General features: G+C 36.2%; 1 protein-coding gene across 1 annotated transcript; it reads left to right on the top strand.

Annotated features, from left to right (window-relative positions):
* The first annotated feature begins 1,825 nt into the window (after positions 1–1,825).
* Positions 1,826–23,299, top strand: LOC140144093 (NXPE family member 3-like). Its single transcript, XM_072165929.1, has 7 exons — positions 1,826–1,920; positions 5,884–5,981; positions 9,930–10,224; positions 12,772–12,893; positions 15,662–16,059; positions 21,793–21,845; positions 22,440–23,299. Exons 2-7 carry the CDS (start codon positions 5,901–5,903, stop codon positions 23,228–23,230), a joined length of 1,740 nt encoding a protein of 579 aa, XP_072022030.1. The 5' UTR covers positions 1,826–1,920; positions 5,884–5,900; the 3' UTR covers positions 23,231–23,299.
* Positions 23,300–24,829: the final 1,530 nt, after the last annotated feature.

Genomic DNA, 24,829 nt, shown 5'->3' with positions numbered 1-24,829 from the left:
TTATGCAACAAAATAAATTCCAAACTTTTGTCCATGACTTTAGAAAGCGAAGATGTTACTACGAGCAAAGAACTTTTTAGACAGCGACAAGTTTGTCCTTCAAACATAAAACATTGTTTATTTTATTACATGACAGAATTGGATAAATTAATTAATACAAATGTTGAATGAATTAAAGGTCACCACGCAGATTTTAAATATCACTCCATAGCTTAGCGTATTTGGAAAATAATGTAAAAGTAATGTAAGGCCTAAAACAGAAAATTGCTTGATTGGCGTACCCCGACCGACCCTAAAAATATACCCGATCCTAGACTTTTTCTTATTTTTTCTTGCAAAAAAATGAAAAAAAATATAAAAAAAATAATTCAAATAAAAAAACAGGAAAAAAAGTTCCAAGGCCTTTATCATACGCAATTTACCGCTTAATGTGTGTGATATCAAAAAACAAATGCCGACCGACCTACCCTATTTTTTCATGTTACGCCAATCAAACATTTTTTTAGGCCTAATATGGGTACAAATGTAGATATGACCAGTTCAGTAACAATTAAAATTGTTACGAGTCGTAAATGATTCACGGCCAAAAACGTTTTACCCAAATTCTCTTCAGAATGACAGATGTGTTGCTTTATAAAGAAAACTTCAACAAATCGACATAAGACTATACCGTAAAAACTCGATAGTTAGCATATGTGCTTACTATCGAGCGCTTTTGAAAACATGAAATTGCACCAAAGTCCGACGCCTTACCAACTGAGCTAACGGGGTTGAGACACACATTTGCAGGTTTACTTGTTCGTATATAACTATGTGTATCGATGATTTGCTCAAAACCCTTCACACGTTTGTGGAAGGCTCTTCATGTTTGCATGTTTTAAAAGCGCTCGATAGTAAGCACATATGCTAACTATCGAGTTTTTACGGTATTCCCTTTTGGGAAGAGAAGAGCATACTCAAAATCTCATTCGTAATATATTGCTTGAATAATAACACAGTTTTGAGTATGCAAATTTACTGGCTCGGAGGTACCTTACTTGGAAGGCTACAAACACATTACAAAGCCCAGAACTATTTTCTAACTCTGAACTGCCATGAGAAACACTTGTTTTTGTCTTTTATACCAAAGTAGTAAAACTGGACATACAAGGGCCACATTGAGACATATGGGGATTTCAAAGATCAAAAAATAGATATTATTAAATTTTGTTTTTCAGATCCAAGCGCGATCATATCCAAACCCATAGATAGTTACTTCATCGCATAGATAGATGGCAGTGAACACTAATAAGGCACCTAATAATAAGAATAACAAAATTGTAAGAAATAATAAATCAATAGAGCAATAATATATAGCACAATCAGTTTATTTATATGCATTTCTGTTAAGTTGAAACCATGACAAATTATCCGTCTGATGATCGGTATACCCAATGATCGTAAGTGAGGGTATGCTGTGAAACTATTAGTAACGGTTGCCTTTTCCAGAGATATATACTTTGAATTAGTTTCTACGCTCACCTGTAATGGGTTTGAGCACTTTTAATTCCAAAGTTAGTCACCTGAACAATAATACTTGTTATATATATAGTTGTAAATTAATTGAGTTGAAAATGTATGCAACGATTGCTATATTTTCAGCGCAGTTTTAACAGTGTACTATATTATACCATTAGAATCGATCATTTGGAACCAAGCGAACACGTCTAGCATAACAACTATATGCCTGTCGATGCCGCTTACACTATCGCTCTTAGTTTATAATATTTGTCGTTACCATGGTTACCTATCAACGATGGCTTAATTAGAAGCTCCTGTTAGATTGGCACTAACATATATTCATATTTGTCTGCAAGAAAAATTTTGCTTGGAATATTTTGCATTTTTAAAGTACAACATTTTGAATTTTTGACGATATTGGTAAGTACTTCGTTTTAGAATGTATATATTATAACGGCAGGTTCGTTTTGCATACCAGCATACTGCATATTTTTAGAGTTTCTTAGTGGGGAGTTTATTAAAGCTGCATTATTTGGAGAGCATATTTTGGTGATGTGGATGCGAACCTTGTGGTGGTGGCGTGTATGGAGAGGGTGGATGGGTGTGTATGCATTTCCGTTTAATTTCTTGGTTTTTTTTTAAATGTTGATAGGTTAATGAGTGTTATGTTTTAACTTCGATAATATAAATTGGGGAAAAAAGAACCTAAGATATGTAGTAGATGCACTGTCACCTTAACAGTTTCAATGGACCTCCCCAAGGCTACATATGATCATTAATCTTTATCCAAAGAAACACTTTCCTCTAACCACATGTGTATGGTTTATCTACCATTTCGTTTTTGAATTAAAATGTATCATTGCAAACAAGCAATGTATTGTATCATTTGTTCTCAACTATAAAACAGGAAGTAACTTTACTGATGAGCCCCTTTAGAATTGAATAACAAAAAGAGGCAGCCTCATCTTTTATCAAATGTTTACTTTTATAAATTGTATGGCACCAGTTTGGGCCGAAACAAATCCCTGCTTTGGTTCTCGTACCCTCCCTCCTCAATTTCTGAGATTTGTCAGATTGTTTTTAGTTTCTAGATTTTTCAAATATTTTGGAATGCTTTAGGAAAACTTCATGCATAGACCTAAATAAGTTTATTAATATTAAACTAAGTAAACAAGAATCACTTCCAAGTCTTTTCTAAGGGGTTTATCCCTCATAATCACATGTTTGAGAAGATAAAAGAAAAGGGACCTTCCTAATAAAGGACTTTCCTAAAGACTAGGAAAAGATTGAAACTACTAACAATGCAAATGTTACATTGAAGGAAAAACAACCCTACCTCATGCCTCATCAGTTCATGAACACTCATCCATGTATAAAATTACCATACCTCGTCCCCGTGTCAACCTAGTATTAAATAATAGGCCTATGATACTAAGTTTAAATTATACCCCTCCCCCAATAACGCTTCACCAAATGTTAGGGTTCAGGTTATATATTTTGAACTCAAACTATTTCCAAAATTGGCATTGTTTAGATGTCTGTATGGTGTCAAGTCATAGATCAATAAAAATTCATTTAAAAATGGAATGGGGCGCCCAATGTGAGCTTGGACGTGATATGGTGAATTCCATGGCGTGTAGATTTGGTATTATAATGATTTTTCTAGGGAAGAGTAGAAGATGATCAAATGCAAGAGAAATGTGTGTGATTGGGGAAGGTGTATGACAGGACCGTTTTGGATGAAATAAATGGGAATGAAGCTTTCGTGTCAATTTACGATTATGTGGGGTGGGGGATTTCTGTTTTTGGGACCTATTGTAGTGAGGATATTGCTTTGGATATTGAATTTTGTTGAATTTCGTTATGCAGGGGTATATGATGAATAGTACTTGGACGTGATATGGTGAATTCCATGGTGCGAAGATTTGGTATTATAATGATTTTTCTAGGGAAGAGTAGAAAATGATCAAATGCAAGAGAAATGTGTTTGATTGGGGAAGTTGTATGCAAGGACCGTTTTGTATGAAATAAATGGGAATGAAGCTTTCGTGTCAATTATTGCGATTATGTGGGGTGGGGCATTTCTGTTTTTTTGGACCTATTGTAGTAAGGATATTGCTTTGGATATTGAACTTCGTTATGCAGGGGTATATGATGAATAGTATAGAAGACACAAATAAGTGAGCTCCCCTGGCAAAATATGGGGGAGGGGGAGGTTATCCCCCACCCGGGATCTACGCCTATGTTTACCAATAGAAAACGTTAAGTTTTTATAAATGTATAACGTCTGTGATACATATACATCATCTACTTGCTAATACACTGAAAATCAAATAAAGATGAAGGATAAACAGGAAGAGTCTTTCAAAAAGACACAGTTCACGAATCAGGTGTATAGTCATTTGTTGTAACTTTCCATTTTCATATCTAACCTGCTCTGCACTAATCTTACAATAATTCGTGATTTGAGGCATAATGATACGTACATCCTGACTCTGACTTATATACAAACACTTTCCAAGTCAATTATACCATGCAAATAATAACCTTTGGCCCACTAGAAGCTCTAATTAAGATAACATCTAATTACGCAAACATTACTGGGTAGCATCAATGTGATTACAACTCAACTAAACACATATGCAGTTCCGATGGCATTTACGTCAATTTTGGTCTTCAGTGTTTTAAAATACAACAATGTAGAACATGTATAATTAGTATGCCGTGTTGTTTGCATACAGTTTGCCACCCAATTGTGCCACCATATTGCAACTTTGGCAATAACCGCTATATAGATTTTATGGAAATTAGCAAACAAAGGCCATCAGTTTAAGATAAGAGGCCTCGTTAATTGATCTTATCACTATGGACCACAAGAGTCTCAAAGGTCATTAAGGGTTCGCTTCCGGTATAAAAAGAAATACCTTCAAATGCTACTTCTCCCACAAAATACGTAGGAAAGTGACTTGAACACATGCATTGCTCTTACCCAGTATCTATAAATAATACACAGATTTGGCGTCAAATGTTTATTAAGGGATCACTTCCGGTATAAAATCAAATACCTTCAAAAATTGTATCAGCCAAGAAAAACATAGCACAGTGACGGCATATTCGCAGTATGAATTGATGTTACCCAGTGTATACTTGGTATTTTTTTACTTGGGTCAAAGATCTTTAAGGCTTTAAAGCCTTCAAAATGTCCCTTCTGCCACAAATAACAATGCAGAGTGATACCGCGTGCAAACATGCATTATCATTAGCCAATGTCTATGGTGTTTTCATAGATTTGGGGGCGGGGGATCGAAGGTCATTAAGGGTTCACAACACGGCTGTGTTCGTGGTCTTAGACCACAGCTATGTCTAGTTTGTCATTTGTCTTCTTCTTCTAATGTAGACCATTTCATCTGCTCTAGCTTACACCGATTCTCACCTAACTTGGTCACAATCATCACTGACGTTGCCCCTACGTGTCACATGAAATAACGTAGGAGTCACGGGGGTCAAAATACGTGATTTCAACTCAATATGCTACTTGCGCACATGCATTGTTATTACCCAGTGTCTGTAAGTCATACAAAGATTTAAAGTCAAAGGTCATTAAGGGATCATGCACACATACATTGACATTAATCAATGTCTATGGGGTTTCATAGATTTTGGGTTGAAAGGTCATTAAGGGATCACAGCACGGCTGTGTTCGTGGTCTTAAACCACAACTATGTCTAGTGTAAATCTTTTCATGCTATAAATTTAAATTCTGTATTTATTTAAATTTTTGTTCTGTTCCTTCTTTTCAGCTTTCTCTCCTCTGCTTTTTATTTTTCCTTTTTGCTTGATCTGTATTCTCTATATTTTCATCTTTGTCTGCATTGTATATTTATGTATTCTATAGTAAATTCAACCAAGAGTATTCATTATTCACTAAGTTTTGCAATATATTCATTAGAAATGCCATTAATCCCGACGCCCCTTGGTGAAGGTTTTTGGACAACCAAATAAGTAAAGACAGTTTGTAATAAAGAGTTTGCAAAATGAAGTTTGAAAATGTACTTCAACTGGAACGGCAACTTCACAAATATCGATTGGATTTCTTGCTCAAATTTACTCCAACGCGGACGTATGATTGTTTACTGCACCAACAGCGTTTTGTCGCTTAAACTAATGTGCGTCCAAAAGAACAGGAACAATTTGTGGTAGATTACAACATGATAGAACAAAATAAATGGTCAATTTTGGCCCCATTGTGACCCATTTGGCCTTATATTATGGAAGCATAGGGTATAGAAAACAAAACAAAAAAAAAAAAAAAAAATGGTTCCACTAATGTAGTCACAAAACACTCCTATTATATTTTGCATTATCTTTTGTATTGTATACTAGTGGGTGATAGTTACAGGATGGATTTTACGCTTTTGAAGAGCAGACGAATTTTGGGATTTGCTTGTGTATTTACCTGTTGTTTGACTGTACTTCTAATTGTAAGTATTAGAGTAATAATAATATTGGGTGTTATGTGTATATATCGTTACTATGGTAACAGTGGTATTCGGGGATATCGTCGGTCGCAAAATGGCGTACGTGAAGGACAAAATATATAAAGTACGTTTCCGAGCAAAATTTGTTTGAAGGATGCTACTAATAATGGATTCGATAATACGCTATTATCTAAGGTTCAAACTATTAATCTGTATCTTTAATAGTTACAAATGAATAACTGTTAAGCGATATAGCTAGCTGTATCTATGTGAAACGGAAAATTTGGATAAATCACTCAACGCCACTATGTGTTGCAGCCGACGATCTGTTTGGCATAATTTTTTGTAACGTATAGTGAAAAAATAATGACTTCATGCAGTTCATTTTTGGATTACCTGTTTCGTCAGATGAAAAATATAGAATGAAACATAAAATAACACAAATATAACATACTATGCGTAAATGACGCAAATGCCGCGACGCAGATATGTTGTGTTTAAACGCAATATGGGAGATAGCTCCTCTGAATGTCCATATACACAACAGGATATCACCAGTGGCGTAGCCGGGGGGAGGTATATGTGTGTCCTTTGTTAAGGGTTGTGTAAAGCTATATCAGGTTGGTAGGGGTAAAAGTAAGATTATTGCCATTTTGACCAAAACACGTACGCATTTATGATTTGCCAAACAGAAACTAACAGAATAACACCTAAAAGTATCATTTTTTGATCATTTTGCATAAATACGACTTTCCACGATTTACAAAATGTTTGTACCGGGTATGCCTGTTGTCAAGTCAATGACAGACACGCGTACCAACCTTGAATAATTATACTGAATTGTGATGTAACATTCCGTACAGAGGGTATTCAATACGGCGTGACAGAGCCATTATTCAAATAAAAGTCTGGCCTCCATAAGGCTGCGTTCACATAGAAGTATACTATTCGGGTATACGGTGCACGTTTTACAGGTGCACGCGTATATAGTTCAATCGAGCAAGGCAATTTCATAGTACCGGGTCACATAAGGCTACGATCGCATAGAAGTATACTATTCGGGTATACGATGCACGTTTTGCAGGTGCACGCGTATAGATTAAATCGATCAAGGTAATTTCATAGTACCGGGTCACATAAGAGCTATTCGAAAAGGCCGTATACCTGCGTATAGTATAGTATAGTGGGAATCGCGCGTGTTCGATTTTAGTGCAGCGTATACCGTCCAAATTTTAAAAACCTAAACCATATGTGGGCAAATTCATTTTTTTAATAGATGCACTATCTAATTCTGCACATTATGACACCTCATTGAATGCAATGTAACCTCAAGAAGTAAAGTTACAAGCATTTGATAAGACGAAGAAAATGGGTAAACTGACATACTCGCTATTCGCTATACGAAATACGCTCATTCGATCAGGCTGAGTTCACATAGTATACTCCTATATGAACTCAGCCTGATCGAATGAGCGTATTTCGTATAGCGAATACCGTATACCGTATACTTCTATGTGAACTCAGCCTAAGGTAACAATAAAACAGGTAATAGGTATGGCTGGTCGTGAAATCGATCTTGAAACCTGTCTCGCTGTCATCTTAAGCTACAGGGTGTCACTTGCATTTATTATGGAGTGCAGAATTAACCATCCATTTGTTGCCGAAATGAGTAACATGTGGACATAGCTAGTTCTTGCTCTGAGCCCTCGTAATATTGAAAACACATGAAAAGGTCACTTAATCCAATATCAAGAATTATTCAGTGTTTCAAGCTCTACATCTGTGCCAAATTTGGTGTATCTCCTATGACAACTGTATGATGTCTACACATAATTGCAAAGTAGGCCTATGCGATAGTGATAAAGCAGCAAATATTATGTCTTGTGCTTATGAAGCCTTTGCGCTGTAAGTTACACACATGCAATTTTTACACGTGCAAAACATCCAGTTTTAAGAATATCAATATCACGCCAAAACGAATGAAGTTTTTGCAATGAAAGTAACACAATAAGTAGGTGGCATGTATGCCATTGTATTTCACGTACCGTACTCAAATTAAATACAATGTTGATTAATGTTTTCAAACACGGTATATCATTCTGGAACACCCTGTATCTTAGAACCGTCCTTCAACACAGGTGACAGTATAATTGTTATATTGTTCAGGTCCATTTACGACATAGCCTTCCTGATTTTAATACACGATGATACAATAAAACATGAGCTCGGTTTGAATGGTTGTGGAATCAAACTAGAGACCTGTTCCTTTGTCACATTAATAGACCTGCTAAATCAAGCAGAACGACTTCATGACAAATCCTTTCACAGAATTGACCGTGTTTCCAGCGCTGCAGTGTTGGTATTAACTTTGGGCTTCTTATGAATTGATTGTCAATACATTACAGGTATATACATTAAAACTCAAACGGGAGAAAGAATCGCGCATACGCACGTTAGAACATTTTAAACATTGTTTTAAAATTGTATATTACAATTTATTTACATTAACATTGTACCCTAAATAACATGGACATTTGGGTGATATATTGATGTAGTTACGGGCCATATTTAGTGCCGATTTGTCCCAATTTGCTTTTGACTTGCCTGGCAACACATTGCTTGTCGTGTGAAGAAGCTTGAAGACAAAGTTGGAGACCCATAAGGAATTATATTTGTTCTCAAACGGAATCATGATAAAAATCGTAAGTAAAAGTAATTAAATAACATAGCGCTATTAGCTCGCCTATGAACCTTGGTATTCGTTAGTTAACCGGATAAATAACTTTGGCAAAACTGACAAATTTGTACCAAAATTGGCGTTAACTCGTTACTGTCGAAAATGCACAAAATATGGCTTCCGTGAATCTAAACAAATTGATATTTAAAAATTGGTTAATTGTATTACCATAAATCGAACATGGACATGCAGGATGGTATCTCTAGAAGTCTTTTTGCCTAAAAAATTGAAATTTTGTTGAATTTAAAGTAACAAAATAACATGCGCCAGACAGTGGTCGACGAGAGTGTAAAATCAGGTAGTATTTTTGTGTATTGACGAGCTTCGAACATGCCTTCGTTGCATTCCGAAGTCGCAAATATCTATCATAATTCTTATTTCAAGGTCCTGTAAATACCTCAGCAAAAGATAGGGTCATCGTCCAACACGGACTGCTCGAAAAGAGTTCACCTATAAAAAACTGCGTGGGCTGTTATGCGTCGTTATATGTACAGGCATATTTGAAGAATTTCCTATCAACTAATAATATTAAGATTGCTAAAATATTAATCTAAAGACTTCAATCTTAAATGTGCACCATAAATTTTGCACCTGAGATAGATATTGCTAGGCAAAATTTCACAGCAAACATGGCAGTTTTCTCCCATTTCGGAGATATTTGAGACAATACAGCTCGACCCCTTCAATACTTGCATGCTGGCGCCAAATTGTTGTTGCCTTTTACCATCTATAGCACTATCTAAAATGAAACTTATCATATCCAAAGTTCAAGTACGCCTGTTCTGAACATTACTCTACTATAAATTGGAAATATTTCGTCCATAAAACTATTTCAAATGTTAAAAATAATATTAATTGCACAGATATGTAAAATTTCACATCTGGTTGGGCGCAACGTTTAATTTCGTCCTATAGCGTCATCAGTACATAATAGTGTTATGGGACCAAATTAGACTTGTTGCCTTACATATAAACGCGAAAAGAAAAGGTCGAAATCCCGGATGAAATGCGGTGTCCTCACACGTCACACAAGGACGACCAATCCGGGCGGACAGCTAGCATCACGTTACTCAGAAATGAAATTGAAAGGGAGACTACCTAAAAAATAATAGTATGTGTTTGCTTGAGCCACCAATGCCGTTCAATTCATATGAGATTTTTTTAATAATATAATTTATATTCTAATATTGCTTTCCGATTTTTTTTGTTCATAGGTTAAGATGGATAGGCTTAAAGTTTCCTCGCATCGGCAACAAAACGTTGTTCGGCCAAAATTTACAGATCTAAACGTAAACCGGAAAGATAACTCGACCCGGGGACATACTAGTAGACTTTCTGCCGATGTTCCGTTGATGGGACCGTTGGCTGATCTCCATGCTGATTTGCAAGTAGGGACCAAGGTTCCGAAACGTGATTGGATGCCAAGCGTGGATGAAGGCGTTAACATTAGTGAAACGAATGCAGCTAACTGCCGCTACCATGTACTGAATAATGGCACCATTTTGAAAGGTAGGTATCCAGGAGGTCACTCGACCTTAAAAGTGGTAAACATGCATTGGAACGAAAACGCAGAACAAGGAAGGGCTGGTTATTTCGACAACAACGTGGGCCCGCGTGGTCCGTTTTGAGGGTATCAAAGTCGTCTGTTTTTGAAAACAAGGGCATCGCATTACACCCCAGCTTAGGCAATAGAAACAAATTAGTTCGATCTTTTGATCGACCATCGATGCTTGGTCGATCCTTACTATTTATGAAATCAATCATTTGAGCATTGTTAATAATTGTGATATTATACAGTCCTGTACAATGATTTTATATAGTCGATAATATATTATCGAGTAGAGCTCATGGAGGCAGCCATTAGCAGACCACCCATTGTCAGATGGCTGGATGATTTTCAGCTGCACACACAAATGAATAGGAGAATTTTGAAAACGAATCATGACTTTTTGATAAACCGCTTACGGCAAAAATTCTGAGCACCGGGGGATTCTAAATTTCACATACAATGCACAAAACAATATTTGTAAAATCTTTGTCGAGAGATTAAAAAAGTTATCGAGAGAATTTTCTGTAATATTGTTTTAAATTCGCACAAAATACAATTTTCTAAGCAGAAAAATGGCCACAGTTCCTATCTTGCCATTGAAAACTACAGGAAGACCACCCGCAGAGCTTCAAGCCACATGCCAGACATCCTGGCGCCAACTGCAAATGGCTGCGCCCATGTGATGTAAGTCGATAATATATTATCGACTTTATAAAATCATTGTACAGGACTGTTATATGAATCTTTGCCTGTATTGATATCCACTAATATACATTTAGCATTAATTCTAGTTAATTAGTTGTTAGATCATTAATAACAAGCATCCAAAGATCGAACGAATTTGTTTCAGGTGCCTTACATAAAAGGTCTTCCGGAACATGTTTAAATTGTGGGGATATACATTACAAAGAGTATAATGGAAATACAATGTTTTAAAACATTCAAAAACGTTTTTTAAAAACTTGAAAAACGCTCTGGTTACGCGTACTCGCTCTACCTTGAAGTAAAAAGTTTACAATATTTATCAAAATAGTAACATTTTCTCTTTAAATCACACTATTTTGTGGTAATACGGGGGTCTTTCAATACGTTCTACCTCGCCTGTTATAAATTTGGTTATGTAAATAGTATACAAATAATTATTGAATGCTTTAGAGTGCAATAGTATATTATTACAGCTATGAGGGACATGGTCAAATTTTCCATTTCACGAGGCGAATCCGAGTGAAATGGAACAGTCAAATTTTGACCGAATGATATATTTTTACTATTGCACGAATTATAGCAGTCAATGTCTGTTTTATATATCGATTTCACACAGAATTTATCACAGTGCAATAGTACCGTGCAATGGAACAAATCGCATGAGAGTTATATAATAGCTTTTTAAAACCTGGCATAATTATACATTGGAATGTCAACTACAGATTTGTGTAGGTGACCTCAGAACCAGAATTAGATTTGATACACCACAAGCGGTAAAAAAAATCGTAAAACATTTACAAGTAGTTGCAATACACTTGGGATTGTCAATGATTTTGTTTGGAAAAGTGGACTTCATTTTGTCCAAAATAGAAGTATAGCGTGTTATACCCAGGGGGGCCACTGGTCATTGACCAGGGGGTATCATGCGTAGCCAAAGATTCAAGTAAAAAGGGTCTTTTTTCATGATCAGGCACTGTACTTACGTATCGTGAATAGGGTATCTAAAACAAGGAAATTTGAGAAAAAGGGTATACCTTGTACAATAAATCCAAAATTTATTTATTTATATTTATTTAAATCAGTGTTTAGGGTCTTTTGAGACAAATGTAGTATGTAATAAAGGTTAAAAGTTATGAACTTTTGAATGTGTGTTTTACCAGTTATCATGAAGGATTTTAGAGTCAAAATATGACTGATTTACTTGCTTCTAATGGGGCAAAAATAATGTCAATACTTATTTAGGGTATGAAATTGCACTTGTCATACTTGTTTAGGGATGCATTTTCAGACCTCGTAAATACTTGTTTGGGGTGCTATTTGAAACTTCGTGGCCAAGCATGATACCCCCTTGTCAATGACCAGTGCCCCCCCCCCCCCCGGGTGTTATAATAGGGCAGGGTAAAATTTAGTAACTTGGCTCAACTCACCTTCAACTTACTACGCTCTACCCTACAGTTCCGCAAGACCAAACGGTGAGTGAGTAAAAAAGGGAAAAGTTGGCGTCTTATATGATTTTATGCTACTAAACATAATCTCGTACAGAATCAGAATCATATTATATTGACATTCATCTTACAACAAGATATGGTCAACGGATATAAATAAGTATACAAATAAAGTACAAGAACAATAAAGTTTACAACTATAAAGAATATAATATAAATTAACTATTATTTAAATTCCGTTTTTCAAATGCAGTATACATGAAATTGGCAACTGCATTGGTGGTGTCAAAATCACACAAAAATTATGATATAAAAATGACAAATTGTTCCCTTTGTTCTTCTCTCATTAATCAACAGGGGATATTGTTAAAATAAGAATAGATTCCCAAGACAAATACAATCAGGCCCGTTTTGTTGGCGGGGACTTTTGGTTTGCTTGGCTGGATAGTAAGAAGCCTGATGCCAGTACTGCCGGCAAGGTAGGTATATGTGCCATTATATAGCATAGTCAGGAACTCTTTTCAGATACTCCTTGAACAGGAAGAAGAGTGGACACCTAATGAATTATGGGAACAAACCAAGAAGGCAATCTCTACAGCAGCACAGACCAACGTGCCGAAACCAAAGAAAACCAGATCGCCATGGATATCAGAGGAAGTGGGTACAATGGCAGACGAAAGACGACAGGTGAAAGCAAGAGGCATACTAACGGAGAAGGATAAAAGGCAGTATAAAGACCTAAGCAGGAGAATTCAACGCAGAACCAGACAAGATAAACAGGATTTTCTTGAAAGGAAATGCAAAGAGGTTGAATAACATTCTTCTACCAACCACTCCAGGGATCTCTTTAGAGCAGTGAAAGAAATCACAGGGAGGAAAACGCCAAAGCTGGATGTAATCAAAGATGAAGATGGTGAAATTCGAACTGAGAGTGATCAAATCAAACAGAGGTGGCAACAGTACTGTCAAGGGCTGTATGCAAATAAAGATGGTTTAGGAAGTGCAACAGAACCAATTGAGGTTGATGAAAATGAACCTGACATACTGAGATCAGAAGTGGTGATGGCAATAAAGCACCAGGATATGATGATATCCCAGCTGAGTTGATCAAAGAAACCAGAGATGAAGGAGTGGATGTGATGCACAAATTATGCAATCTTCTATGGAAAGACAAGAGCTGGCCGGTAGACTGGACCAGATCAATATTCCTACCACTCCCCAAAAGGGCGACACAAGAGAATGCAAAAACAACAGGACCATCTCTCTAATCTCCCATGCAAGTAAGATCATGCTGTACATTACGGTTGAGAGGATCAAACAGCACATGCGTCGTGAGATTCCCCCAGAGCAGGCCGGTTTTGTGGAAGGCAGAGGCACAAGAGACCAAATAGCAAACATCAGAAATATTACAGAGAAAGCTATTGAATTCAACCATCCAGTCTATATGTACTTCATCGACTATTTAAAAGCATTTGATACTGTTCAACATCAAAAACTTTGGGACACCTTAGTATCAATGGGCTTCCCAAAGCATGTGGTAGAACTGCTTAGGACACTCTATGACGATCAGGAATCAATTGTTAGAACAACATGTGGTGACAGTACCTGGTTCTAAATCGAGCAAGGGGTGAGACAAGGATGCATTTTGTCTCCTCATCTGTTTAATGCATATGCAGAGTATATGCGAATGGCCCTTGAGAGTTGCAGCATTGGAATATCTGTCGGAGGCAGAACCATCAACAACTTACGGTATGCGGACGACACTGCCCTACTAGCAGACAGTGCTTGTGAACTTGAGGAGCTGATTGAAAGAGTGAGAACGGAGAGTGAAAACTTTGGCCTTTTTCTAAATGTAAGCAAAACCAAGGTGATGGTCATCAACCAACAAGAAGGGAACACCACTATTCATGCAGGAAACCAAGCAATTGAGGTTATCAAACAGTTCAACTTCCTTGAATCTATGATTTCAAACCAAGGCGGATGCTCTACTGAGATCAGACGTCGCATAGCAATTGCAAAAACATCAATGTGCACCATGCACAAGTTATGGAAGGACAGAAGCATCAGCAAGTCAACAAAGATTAGACTTGTCTCCTCTTTGATTTTCCCTGATCGCAACATATGCGTGTGAAACGTGGGTGATTAATGCGGCAGATCAAAGAAGGATTGAAGCGTTTGAGATGTGGTGCTGGAGAAAACTTCTATGCATCCCATGGACCGTCAAAAGGACAAATGAGAGTGTTCGGCATGAAATAGGAGAGAAAGTCTCACTCATCAACTCAGTGAGGAAACAGAAGTTACAGTATTTTGGACATGTTGCCAGGCGAGAAGGAGTCAATCTAGAGAAAGTGATAATGTTCGGAAAAGTTGAGGGAAGAGAAGCAGAGGAAGACAGAGACTCAGGTGGACAGATGGAATTGTTTCGTTAACCAAAATGTCAATTTACAGCTGTTACACCAAAGCACAAGATCGACATGAGTGGAGAAACTTCATCAGAAAGGTCACGAATACTCAGATATGAGTAGATCGACGACGACGATAGCATATATAAAGTATTATAAGACAATGTAAAAGTAGGTATAGTGGTCAATCCGACAGGACGAGGACACAAAACATATCAAGGATCCATAAAAGATACCAGATGATACATTGAATATGCAAACAAGTCCAAGAAAAGAGCGATGTATACCAACTTTATGAAAAGATGGTATATAGAGGGGGATCTGAGATTTAACCGTCTTAGTCCGTCGCTTTATTATTGTGATCGAAATATTATAAGTCAACCGAAACTAACATTTTGTGGAAGAGAATTTTTATGGAAATGTTACAGCATGGCTTTCATCCATGGTACCTATTTTATAATTTGGACAGTGCATACGTGCACGTGGTGTTACTGTGCTATGTTATCTGTGGCAGAGTGAGGCATTCGTAACTGAAAAGCTATTCTTAAAGGATGCGTATTTATAACAGCTACGTTACTTTTTGTGCAGACTTTACATTAATAAGTCAGTGGTTCTTGGACACTCCCTTCTGGTTACCAACTCGTCTTTGATCAACATGGGGATGAACAGAACCCACAGTCCCTTTAAACACTCTCCTTCCAGCGACTTTTGCAAGACACGGAGTCAGACAACCGGACGCAGTAAACATTTTGCTCTGCTGTTGAGTAAAATACTTGTCCTAATACATTTTACTAATACTACTTGTTGGCGATTTTTACACGTATTTTTATCGTATATTTTTGTAGGTGATCGATTACAACAATGGTACTTACTTAGTTCTCTTCTTGGCTGCCTGGACTGGACCTGCCAACATCAACATCATCCTGGTGCATCCAAGCGACGCCACGACCTTCATGAAAGAGGTCTTCTGGAACACTGATGATAAGCTATTCTGGCAAGCGATATACCAAAGTCCCCACAATCCGAAGGCAACACAGACCGTTTTGTGTACAATTGAGTCTCCTGGTATCTGGGAGAATAAGTGCATTTACCCGCGTCCAATTGCTAATGGGCGAACAAGTTTTGTTTGCGATAAACCTCCTGGATTGTCATGTAGTTCCATTGCACAATTCAGGGCGCATAATAAAATGATAACTGATAGGACGGTCAAAATACTTGGCGATAAGAAGTTTCTATTTGAAGGGTAAGAATTATACTTTCCCCACTGGGGATTTTTATTTGCTTGCTTTTGGATTCTCTAAAACACATTGTCAACAAATTAGTTGCAAAATATCAAATAATCATAATAATTCATCAATCAAATATGAATGTAAATTTAGAGTCGATTCATTTCGTTTATACCGCCAGTCAGGGGGTGACACTAAACTCACGGTTGCTCTATTAGCAATGCAAACCTATGACAAATCCCGCTGGTTTGCGAGTTCGAAAGTGGGCAATGTATTAATGGGTTATGAATAGTTCATGCTCGACCCCTTGACTATGTTAATTAAGGTTGGCAAATAAAGTCACGTGACTCTATTGAGTTTGTGACTCTATTGAGTTTGTTACTGACAGACCAGATGATACTGCTATTTTCGTCAGGGGAAAGACATTCGATACAATTAATTTTGAATTCTAAATTTTCTCATGTTGCCCAGTGGCTACAAATCAACTATCTCACTGTCAATGTCACTTGGCACTCAACAAAAACTTGGCCGTACCCAAGATAGCATTCAATAACCTCCAACTGCTGCAAAAACACCACTTCCAGCCAGGCTTGGAACTTTTAAAAGAATTGTATCTTAATGCTATTTTTATATTTTTAATATATATTTGCTATCTGTACCTAACCCAGCTAACAATTTATATAAAGTCGTATAGACGTAATATATGGACGTTGTAAGTAAGTAAATCTGTGAGCTCGTATTCGTGTTGTGACAACGTTATTCCCGAACGTTAATGTAACGTCATTATGACGTTATATCAACGTCTGAAAATGAAGTTGTCACAGCAAGAGTACGAGTTCACAGATTAACATAATTACGACGTCCGTAGATTACGTTGTATCGGGGTCAGATCATGACATTTATACGGCGTTGTAATAACGTGCTTTATACGTCGAAACAACGTCATAAATTTGCGTACTAACGACGTCCGTTGATGATGTTGAATCTGGGTCAGACAATGATGCTCAATCCCAAAAAGGAATTCGAAGTTTAGAACTTCAGGAATAGACGTCGTTTCTCTGACTTTGATGCCCAAAAGCGACACGACACAGACGACACGATGGAGAAATTTTGTCTGGCCAACCATTCCATGGTGTCAACATCCAAACTATTCCATGTCGTTTCAGATACGTATTTGTGTAACGTTTTCTGAAGGTATTATTCAAATGTTGTCACCAAGTCCGGTCAAACATTGCATCAACGTCGAAACAACGTCATTACAAAGTCATAATGACGTTATATCAACGTCCAAAAATCAACGTCGAAAATAACGTTGTCACAACACGAATACGAGTTCACAGATTTACGTGTTTACAACGTAAATGACAACCTAAGTCCAACGTCAGCGAATGTCGGAGTGTGTTAGCTGGGAAGTGTCTTTTAATTTCAGAGTTGCAATTTTGAATGTATTTTAATATATACGAGTGGATATCCATACGTAGTAGTAGATAAAATGATTAAAGAGTTTAACTTTAACACTACACTGTTTTTCGCTCACCTGGAACGTTTTCACTAGTTCGACTAGCGTCTTCAACAGATGGTGATGCTGTGATGATATCTTATCATCCTGTCATCAGTGAGAGATATCCCAATTGTAGACAAGATATCATCACAGCATCACCATCTGCTGAAGATGCTAGTCGAACTAATGAAAACGTTCCAGGTGAAAAATAGTGTTAGTGTTGAAGTTAAACTCTTTAATCGTATTTTAATATATTATTTATATGTTGTTAACCATGTTGATGTATTTTGTTTGACCCTTAGGCACCCATGGAAAACAGTGTTCACACTGATTGGGTTTCCCCAGGCAAAAAAAATAAATAAATAAAATAAAATAAAATAAAATAAAATAAAATAAAATAAAATAAAATAAAATAAAATAAAATAAAATAAATAAATAAATATATAGATATATAAATAAATAAATAAATAAATAAATAAATAAATAAATAAATAAATAAATAAATAAATAAATAGTTGCTGTTAGTGTTAGTTCAGCGAACTTCGTCAGTTCAATGATAGTGAAAAATGCTTGACCCCAATATGGTTACTTTAATTAACTGGCCCCTCTGTCGAGAATGGCAGCTTGACAAACTAAGAATAGCGTACAGGACACAATCCGAGAATAGCCACGTTCCTACCATCAACCTTCATCACATGATTGCTTGCCTCAATTTTGCTATCAAAATTGTATGATATATGCCTATGATTGTACTTTCATTTGGCAAATGATCTGTCATCAAGACTATCCCTGGATCTCAGAAACAGCGATGAAGACCTTACCTTGCACTACTGTGACCGAGTGATGATCTTCTTAGGGGTGTGAGATTCAGGTGCTTCCACTAAATTCACTCATAATTCCAGTGATTAATGTATGCCTTATCACCTTTAGCCACATAGATTATACTTGTCTTGGTCCTCATTCTAAGTGTATAGAAGGTGTGGACCTGAATATGTCAACTGGTATCAAGTATGTATATGAAGATTCCGGGACCCCATCTGGAAGACACCCTGGAATACCCAAATATTAATGGATTATTATTGAAAACACATTCATCAGAGTTGTCATATTTAGTGGCTATCTCATCTTTCTTATTTGGCTCTTTACTCATTATCAATGCCACTGTACCAGCACGTATATCATTAGTGGTGACTTATGGACCTTGTATGATCTTCAAGGACGCTCATTCCATTCTTGAACTCTAAGAACCTTTTCGTTGCTGTTGAATACCAAGGACTTCATTACCATTTACAACAACTGTGCATCGTTAAAGTTCATTTGAGTTTTCACTACTGTCGGGAGAAATTTCCATGAAGACACTGTATTCACTTCTGGCAGTACCTGTGAATTCATGGAGGTAGGCTTCCTCGGAAGAGTGTCCTGCCCATATACAGTGATGCAAAAATCTAATATCTTTGCATTCATGTTTTGAAAGAACAAGCTTTCAAATGAGACCAAATGCAATACCGTGCGACAAAGTAGCATACCGAGTTCTACGAACTTTTTGACCGCCCCTCGTATCTGTGTCATGGGAGGAAAGCTTTAAGTCAAGTCAAGTCAAAAGCTGCTACCGCGAAAATAACAACGCATAAATATATATATTGTTTTTGTGTATACATGTACTTCAATGTAAGGTAACTAAGAATCACAAATATTAGTCATTACACTTCTTGACTCAATTAGTGTGATATTTACATTGCACGCTATACTCGTGCGGAACACTCATGTTCATTGACCTGTATAGGAAGGACCTTGTGCGCAGAAAATAGGGAAATGATTTAGCATAACAAAGAAACACGCTAAACATGCTTCAGGCATAACATTTACCTTGATATCAATTGTGTGTAGTTTTGGTTTTTCATGTTAATTCACTCTACGATAAAACTACTAAAAATGCTAAGACTTTAAACGTGCAAAGCAAGTAATAGTAACATACACAAGGATGCTGAAAATATCATTAAATATGGGCTCTTGAGAATCCATGTTTGTAAGTTGCCGTGAAGTTGAAATGTGACAATTTCGTTAAAGGGGGGCACTTTTTACCCAAAATATTGATGCAGGTAACCTTTATTTTTTAAATATCGTAGGTCGAAAATTCATAGTGCTCCTAAAAGGTAAGGGTCCGAGGATTCTTATTTTAGTAATAGGTTTATTCTGAGCCAGTGATGTTAACATAATTATTATTAATTTTAATATGCATCATTGAAATGAATGGTTCATGATTGTTGTCGTTTTGGTTCGGGTAACTCCAATTACTGATGCCGGAATTAGCGAGTCGGAAATTGAAATTGTGTAGCCTTCACGCTTATTTCCGAAGTTAAGATTGCGCTGTTTAAGATTACGATTTTAAGCAATTATCTGTTTAAAGGCACACATTTTCTTTTAAACAATTTGGTTTAACACGTTTACACAGAGAAGTATAAGATCCGTTAACTTTTCACAAGTTAAAGCCTTTAAGCAAGTGGGTTAATTTAGTTACGGAAAAGTCTTAGTTGTTTAAAGGGACATTTACAGATTTGGTGGGCATGGTCAACGGAAATTTTTAGAATGGTAATATTTTGACTCATGATGTGGTCCAATCAACTTAAAAAATAACAACATTTATTTTGGCAAAACATCATGATTTGTGAAAGTTATGGATTTTACATCACTAGGCCTACTCAAACTCTCTAAAAGGTCTGGGTTATGTTTGTGTGTGAATATCGTGTTATTGCAAGCGTATTCTGACACACGATAAAGTAATTAAGTTTATAGCGGCAAATGGAATATTAATTAATGTGATCCAAAGAGGTCATTGGAAGGCACTAGGCATAGGCATATAGGCGTTTTAAATATTTAAACAATTGGTGGTTTAAAGTCTTAAACGTGAAATTGTTTAAAGCATTAAAGCATTTGTATAAGGGTTAAGATTTTAAACAGTGGTAAAGTTTAAGAAGTTTAATTATTAGAAGAGAGGGTCACGTAACCAGCGGATGTTTAAGATTGGTTAAGGATTTTTATATCGCGAAAATAAGAGTGTACACACTCGTTCTCGTTGGGTTTATTTTATATTACACGTTAGTGACAATGAATTGAAGTATCACTTTTTTAACAATTTAAAATGATTTTTCTAATACAGGGTGTCCCCAAAAAAGAGACCCCTCATTGCGCCCTCTTTTTCTCCTATTTCAGAAAAGTTGATCAAATATATGTTGGTATGTAAAGAAGCCTTTACCCGTTAGTTTTGATAAACCGAAACAATTAATTTCAATCGGCTCATAACTTTTGAAGATATGCCTCTTAAACATAAAGGAATGTATCTGTTTTTCACTCTGTCCACAAAGGAGGATTGGCTACTTCAAAGATTGAAAAGTGCATATACCATGGATGAATATAAAACATTCCTCGATGATAACTTTATAAAATAACAACATTATTTTAGGGAATGGGCTTTACCGGTGGACTAATGGGTTATGGATTTTGTTAAGTGTCATTAATTTGGGCGAAATTTTTGTGGGATGGGACTTCTTTTGCTATACATGCAATTACTTATGTTTTTCTCGGTTATTTTATGCCTTTTTGTTTTATTATGTTTCTTACTTTATTGTTTCTTGCTTTCTTTTTATTGACAACATAAGTCATTTCTCTTTTTGGAATAAAAGGTAGCTCTGAAAGGGCTGTTTAGTTTGTCTATGGTTCTTTTGAAGTGAGTTTACTGTGCTGCTCTGCCCTATACCTGGTTGCCTCCTTGACGAATACAGGTTTCAGCCCGAAGTCCTCATTGCATCAATAATGCGTTGCGTACCATCCTTGTGCGCCAGATACTTGCGAATGCAGCAGTAATACGGGGTTGCGAATATGTTTGAAGCTTGCTGGTGATCCTCGCTTATAGTGAATGCTTTCCCAAGCCTAATGCTATTATCTATCCATGTCATTAACTATGTATTTCGTTTAAATCTTTGATGTAGCCAAACCTCATCCGTGGACAGAGTGAAAAACTGGTACATTTCTTAAAGAGGGCATATCTTCAAAAATTGTGAGCCGATTGAAATAATTGTTTTGGTTTATTAAAACTAACGATTTAAGGTTGCTTTACATACCAAAATACATTGAATCAACTTTTCAAAATAGGAGAAAAGAGGGCGCAATGAAGGGCCTCTCTTTTTTTGGGGGGGAACACCCTGTATATTTTCTTACATGGAGCTTTGTCATTTTCCTTTTTTCTTTATAGGAGAAATTACTATCAGAAGATCAGTGGCAACATAAACACATTAGATATCAAAGGTAGCTTTGTTTCTACACTCTTTCTATTTTTCTATTAGTCTGCTCGACTGGTTCTATATATTTTGGAAAATATGTGCTTAGGTAAAGGTCAATCGGCCAGTTTGCGTAGAAGCTGGGAACTAACTTATTTTTGTTAATTCGTGTATGCTGAATTCGAGTATTTTGTCTGTCAAACATGGTCCAAGCTTTTTTTTTTCAAACAAGAACCAGTCGATATAGGATAATGACAAGAAAGGTAGTTGTTTTGGATACAAATACTACAATTACGGAGCTTTTAAAAATCCTACTATATAAAACGTTAATAAAAGTAACAACGGTACCAACAACACATCATACGATACCTACTGAAAATGCTAACACTGATGACCGACATTTTGTAAATTTTGTAAATAGGTAATGTAATTTGCGATGACGTGACGTGAACAAATGTGCAAATCGATTATCAGATAAATCAATATATTGATTTTGGACTTAAGTACTTTTTGCCCTCAAATTGTAATAATACACAGATTACATGGCTAAAAATTCTCAAAGACTTCATAATATCGCTAAAAAAGTGGACTAAACATCTTATAATGATTTTGCTTTTCACAGACTCTTCTGTAACCTTTAATTTAGAACGCCTTCCGAACTGCCAACCACAAACGCCCATCCCAATCATCAAAGGATACTGGATGGATAACCAATGGCATTCGTTCTATTGCCGCAAGTATAATTGCTGGACTGATCCCGCCAAAGTGGCTGAATGTTTACGAGATAAAGAGATGCATATCATGGGTGACTCAAATGGGCGCCAATACTATAATGGTCTCATTCCTTTATTACCAGCAGAACCAGCAGATGTAGATATCCAAAAATCCGGCCATATGTTTCGGTATATAAAGACGTACAACATATCGATGACATTTGACTTTCACCCGGAAGGACTTGGCAGTCATTGGCTAAAATTTAGTGAATTTCATTACGAGGTTGACATACTTGATCAACTTGTGAATGCGGATTGTAACTACATTATTTTAGTGAGCACGTGGGCACACTTTCCACAATGGACGCATAAAGCTATAGTGGAAAGATTGTGGCTCTTGCGTGAAGCAGTGGATCGATTGTTACAGAGATGTCCCGGCGTACCAATCGTATTTAAAAGCCCGCATCCACGATCACACCCATCATTTTTATCCAGACTAATTTCTAGTGATTTTATGTTAGATGAAATTAGAAAGCTTTTACGAAAAATATTTGCCACTCGTGGTGTATTCTACTTAGATGTTTGGGATATGAATTTAGCTTATCCAGTTTCAAACTCGATCCATATGCCTAGTACTGTAATAAATCATGAACTCTTTATGATTCTATCCTATGCATGTAACTCAATATGCAAAAATTAACATTGATTTATTAGTCTAGTTGCAAAGTGTATGGTTTTATAAGGTCGTGCATTTTTGGTGATTAATGCTTAGAACCAAGTTATCACTCTCCTGAAGGCCTTTTTAAAGGCCTTCAAAAATATTTTAAAATATTTAGGTATTTAAAAATACCAGAAAAAATGTCAAAATAAGATTTTGTTCTAAGACACAAAATATTCATTTGATCAAAACGATTCATAAAATAATTTAGTCTTCCTGCGACCTATATTTCTCGATTTATAAGCACAAAGGTCAAAGGTCATATCTTTAGCTCCACGTGGTAACCTAAAAAAATGTTCTGATTTTAATCAAGATGGTCTCAATTATTTCGCCTTTCTAAACAATTCAAATTAAGGGGCACGCAGGATCACTCAAAGTGGGAAATGTTAGATATTGTTTTGTATTATATCTTTAAAAGTAATGATGATAAGTATATTTTCAGAAAGGACATGATGCAAGGAATCCAACTAGCACAGCGGATTCTTTCAAAAATGAACAGTTTTTGAGAAAAGCGCCAAACTTGATTTTCCATGCCATTTTTTTCGGTCCATTTAAACAACTTACCTAAATTTTTTGAATTTTTTCTTCGTTTTAAAAATATGCTTTCAAATATCCAAAATGTTGGTCAAAATAAAATAAAAATCATACCTGTCTCGTAAAATCATGGTTTTTATCGATAATATGTTTATGTAAATATGTATATTCTTATCTCATTATTATGTATGTTTTTCATTAATTTATTATTGTCAATATTTATAATTCTTTTAACATGTAAAACTGTGTTCTACGAAGGGCAGTCAGTATGTTTTAAGAGTTGACTCGTGACGTCATATGTGGATTGTTTTCATGGCATTTCTCAATGATTACATAAACACTGAACCTTTGTCTTTCAAACAACAACTGTAAAAATTATATCATACACATGATTACGTAACAGCATTAGCATAAAATCAATATACTAGGGACACTGCCAAATCACGCAAAAAGGCGGGCCTTTTAAATTTCAGAAAAAAACACGTGTTTACAATGTCCGAAAACAGCAAAAGTACAAGGTGCATATGGCTAGTTTTGGGCAGGAATAAACACTAGATCCTCAGTTTGCATTTGGTAAAATATGAGACTTGCCATTAAACTTTGGTGGAAATGGGACGTCTGGAAACTTCAACAATCTTAGGGCTTGAATGGAAGCAAAATTATTCTGCAAAAATGGCGAAAATGAAAAAGCAGTTATTACAAATGACATTAATTATGTCCAGAATGAAACAGACTAAAATATACTGACTGGTCACGTGTGAGAGCTGGTAATCAGTGCGATGATAACTGGTGCAAATAAAACAACAATCTGCGCATGCGCAGGTGGGATGACTGATACAACATGGTGGAAATGCACGAAAATTGCTAAATTCCATGTAAATAGGGCCTAAAATATTACAAAATGCTATGAAAATTGTAATTTAAATATTCATATGAATTTTTATGGATGATCTCAACCTGAAATGAACAGAAAAGTTTTAAAATAAATTTCTCATTCAAACGATGGCCTCTCTCTTTGTACCACTACTTTTTGTATAAATGTAACAA

Source organism: Amphiura filiformis, unplaced genomic scaffold (assembly GCF_039555335.1).
Source record: "Amphiura filiformis unplaced genomic scaffold, Afil_fr2py scaffold_39, whole genome shotgun sequence".
In the NCBI taxonomy this organism is placed as follows: Eukaryota; Metazoa; Echinodermata; class Ophiuroidea; order Amphilepidida; family Amphiuridae; genus Amphiura; species Amphiura filiformis.
This window is presented reverse-complemented; position numbering and strand designations above follow the sequence as displayed.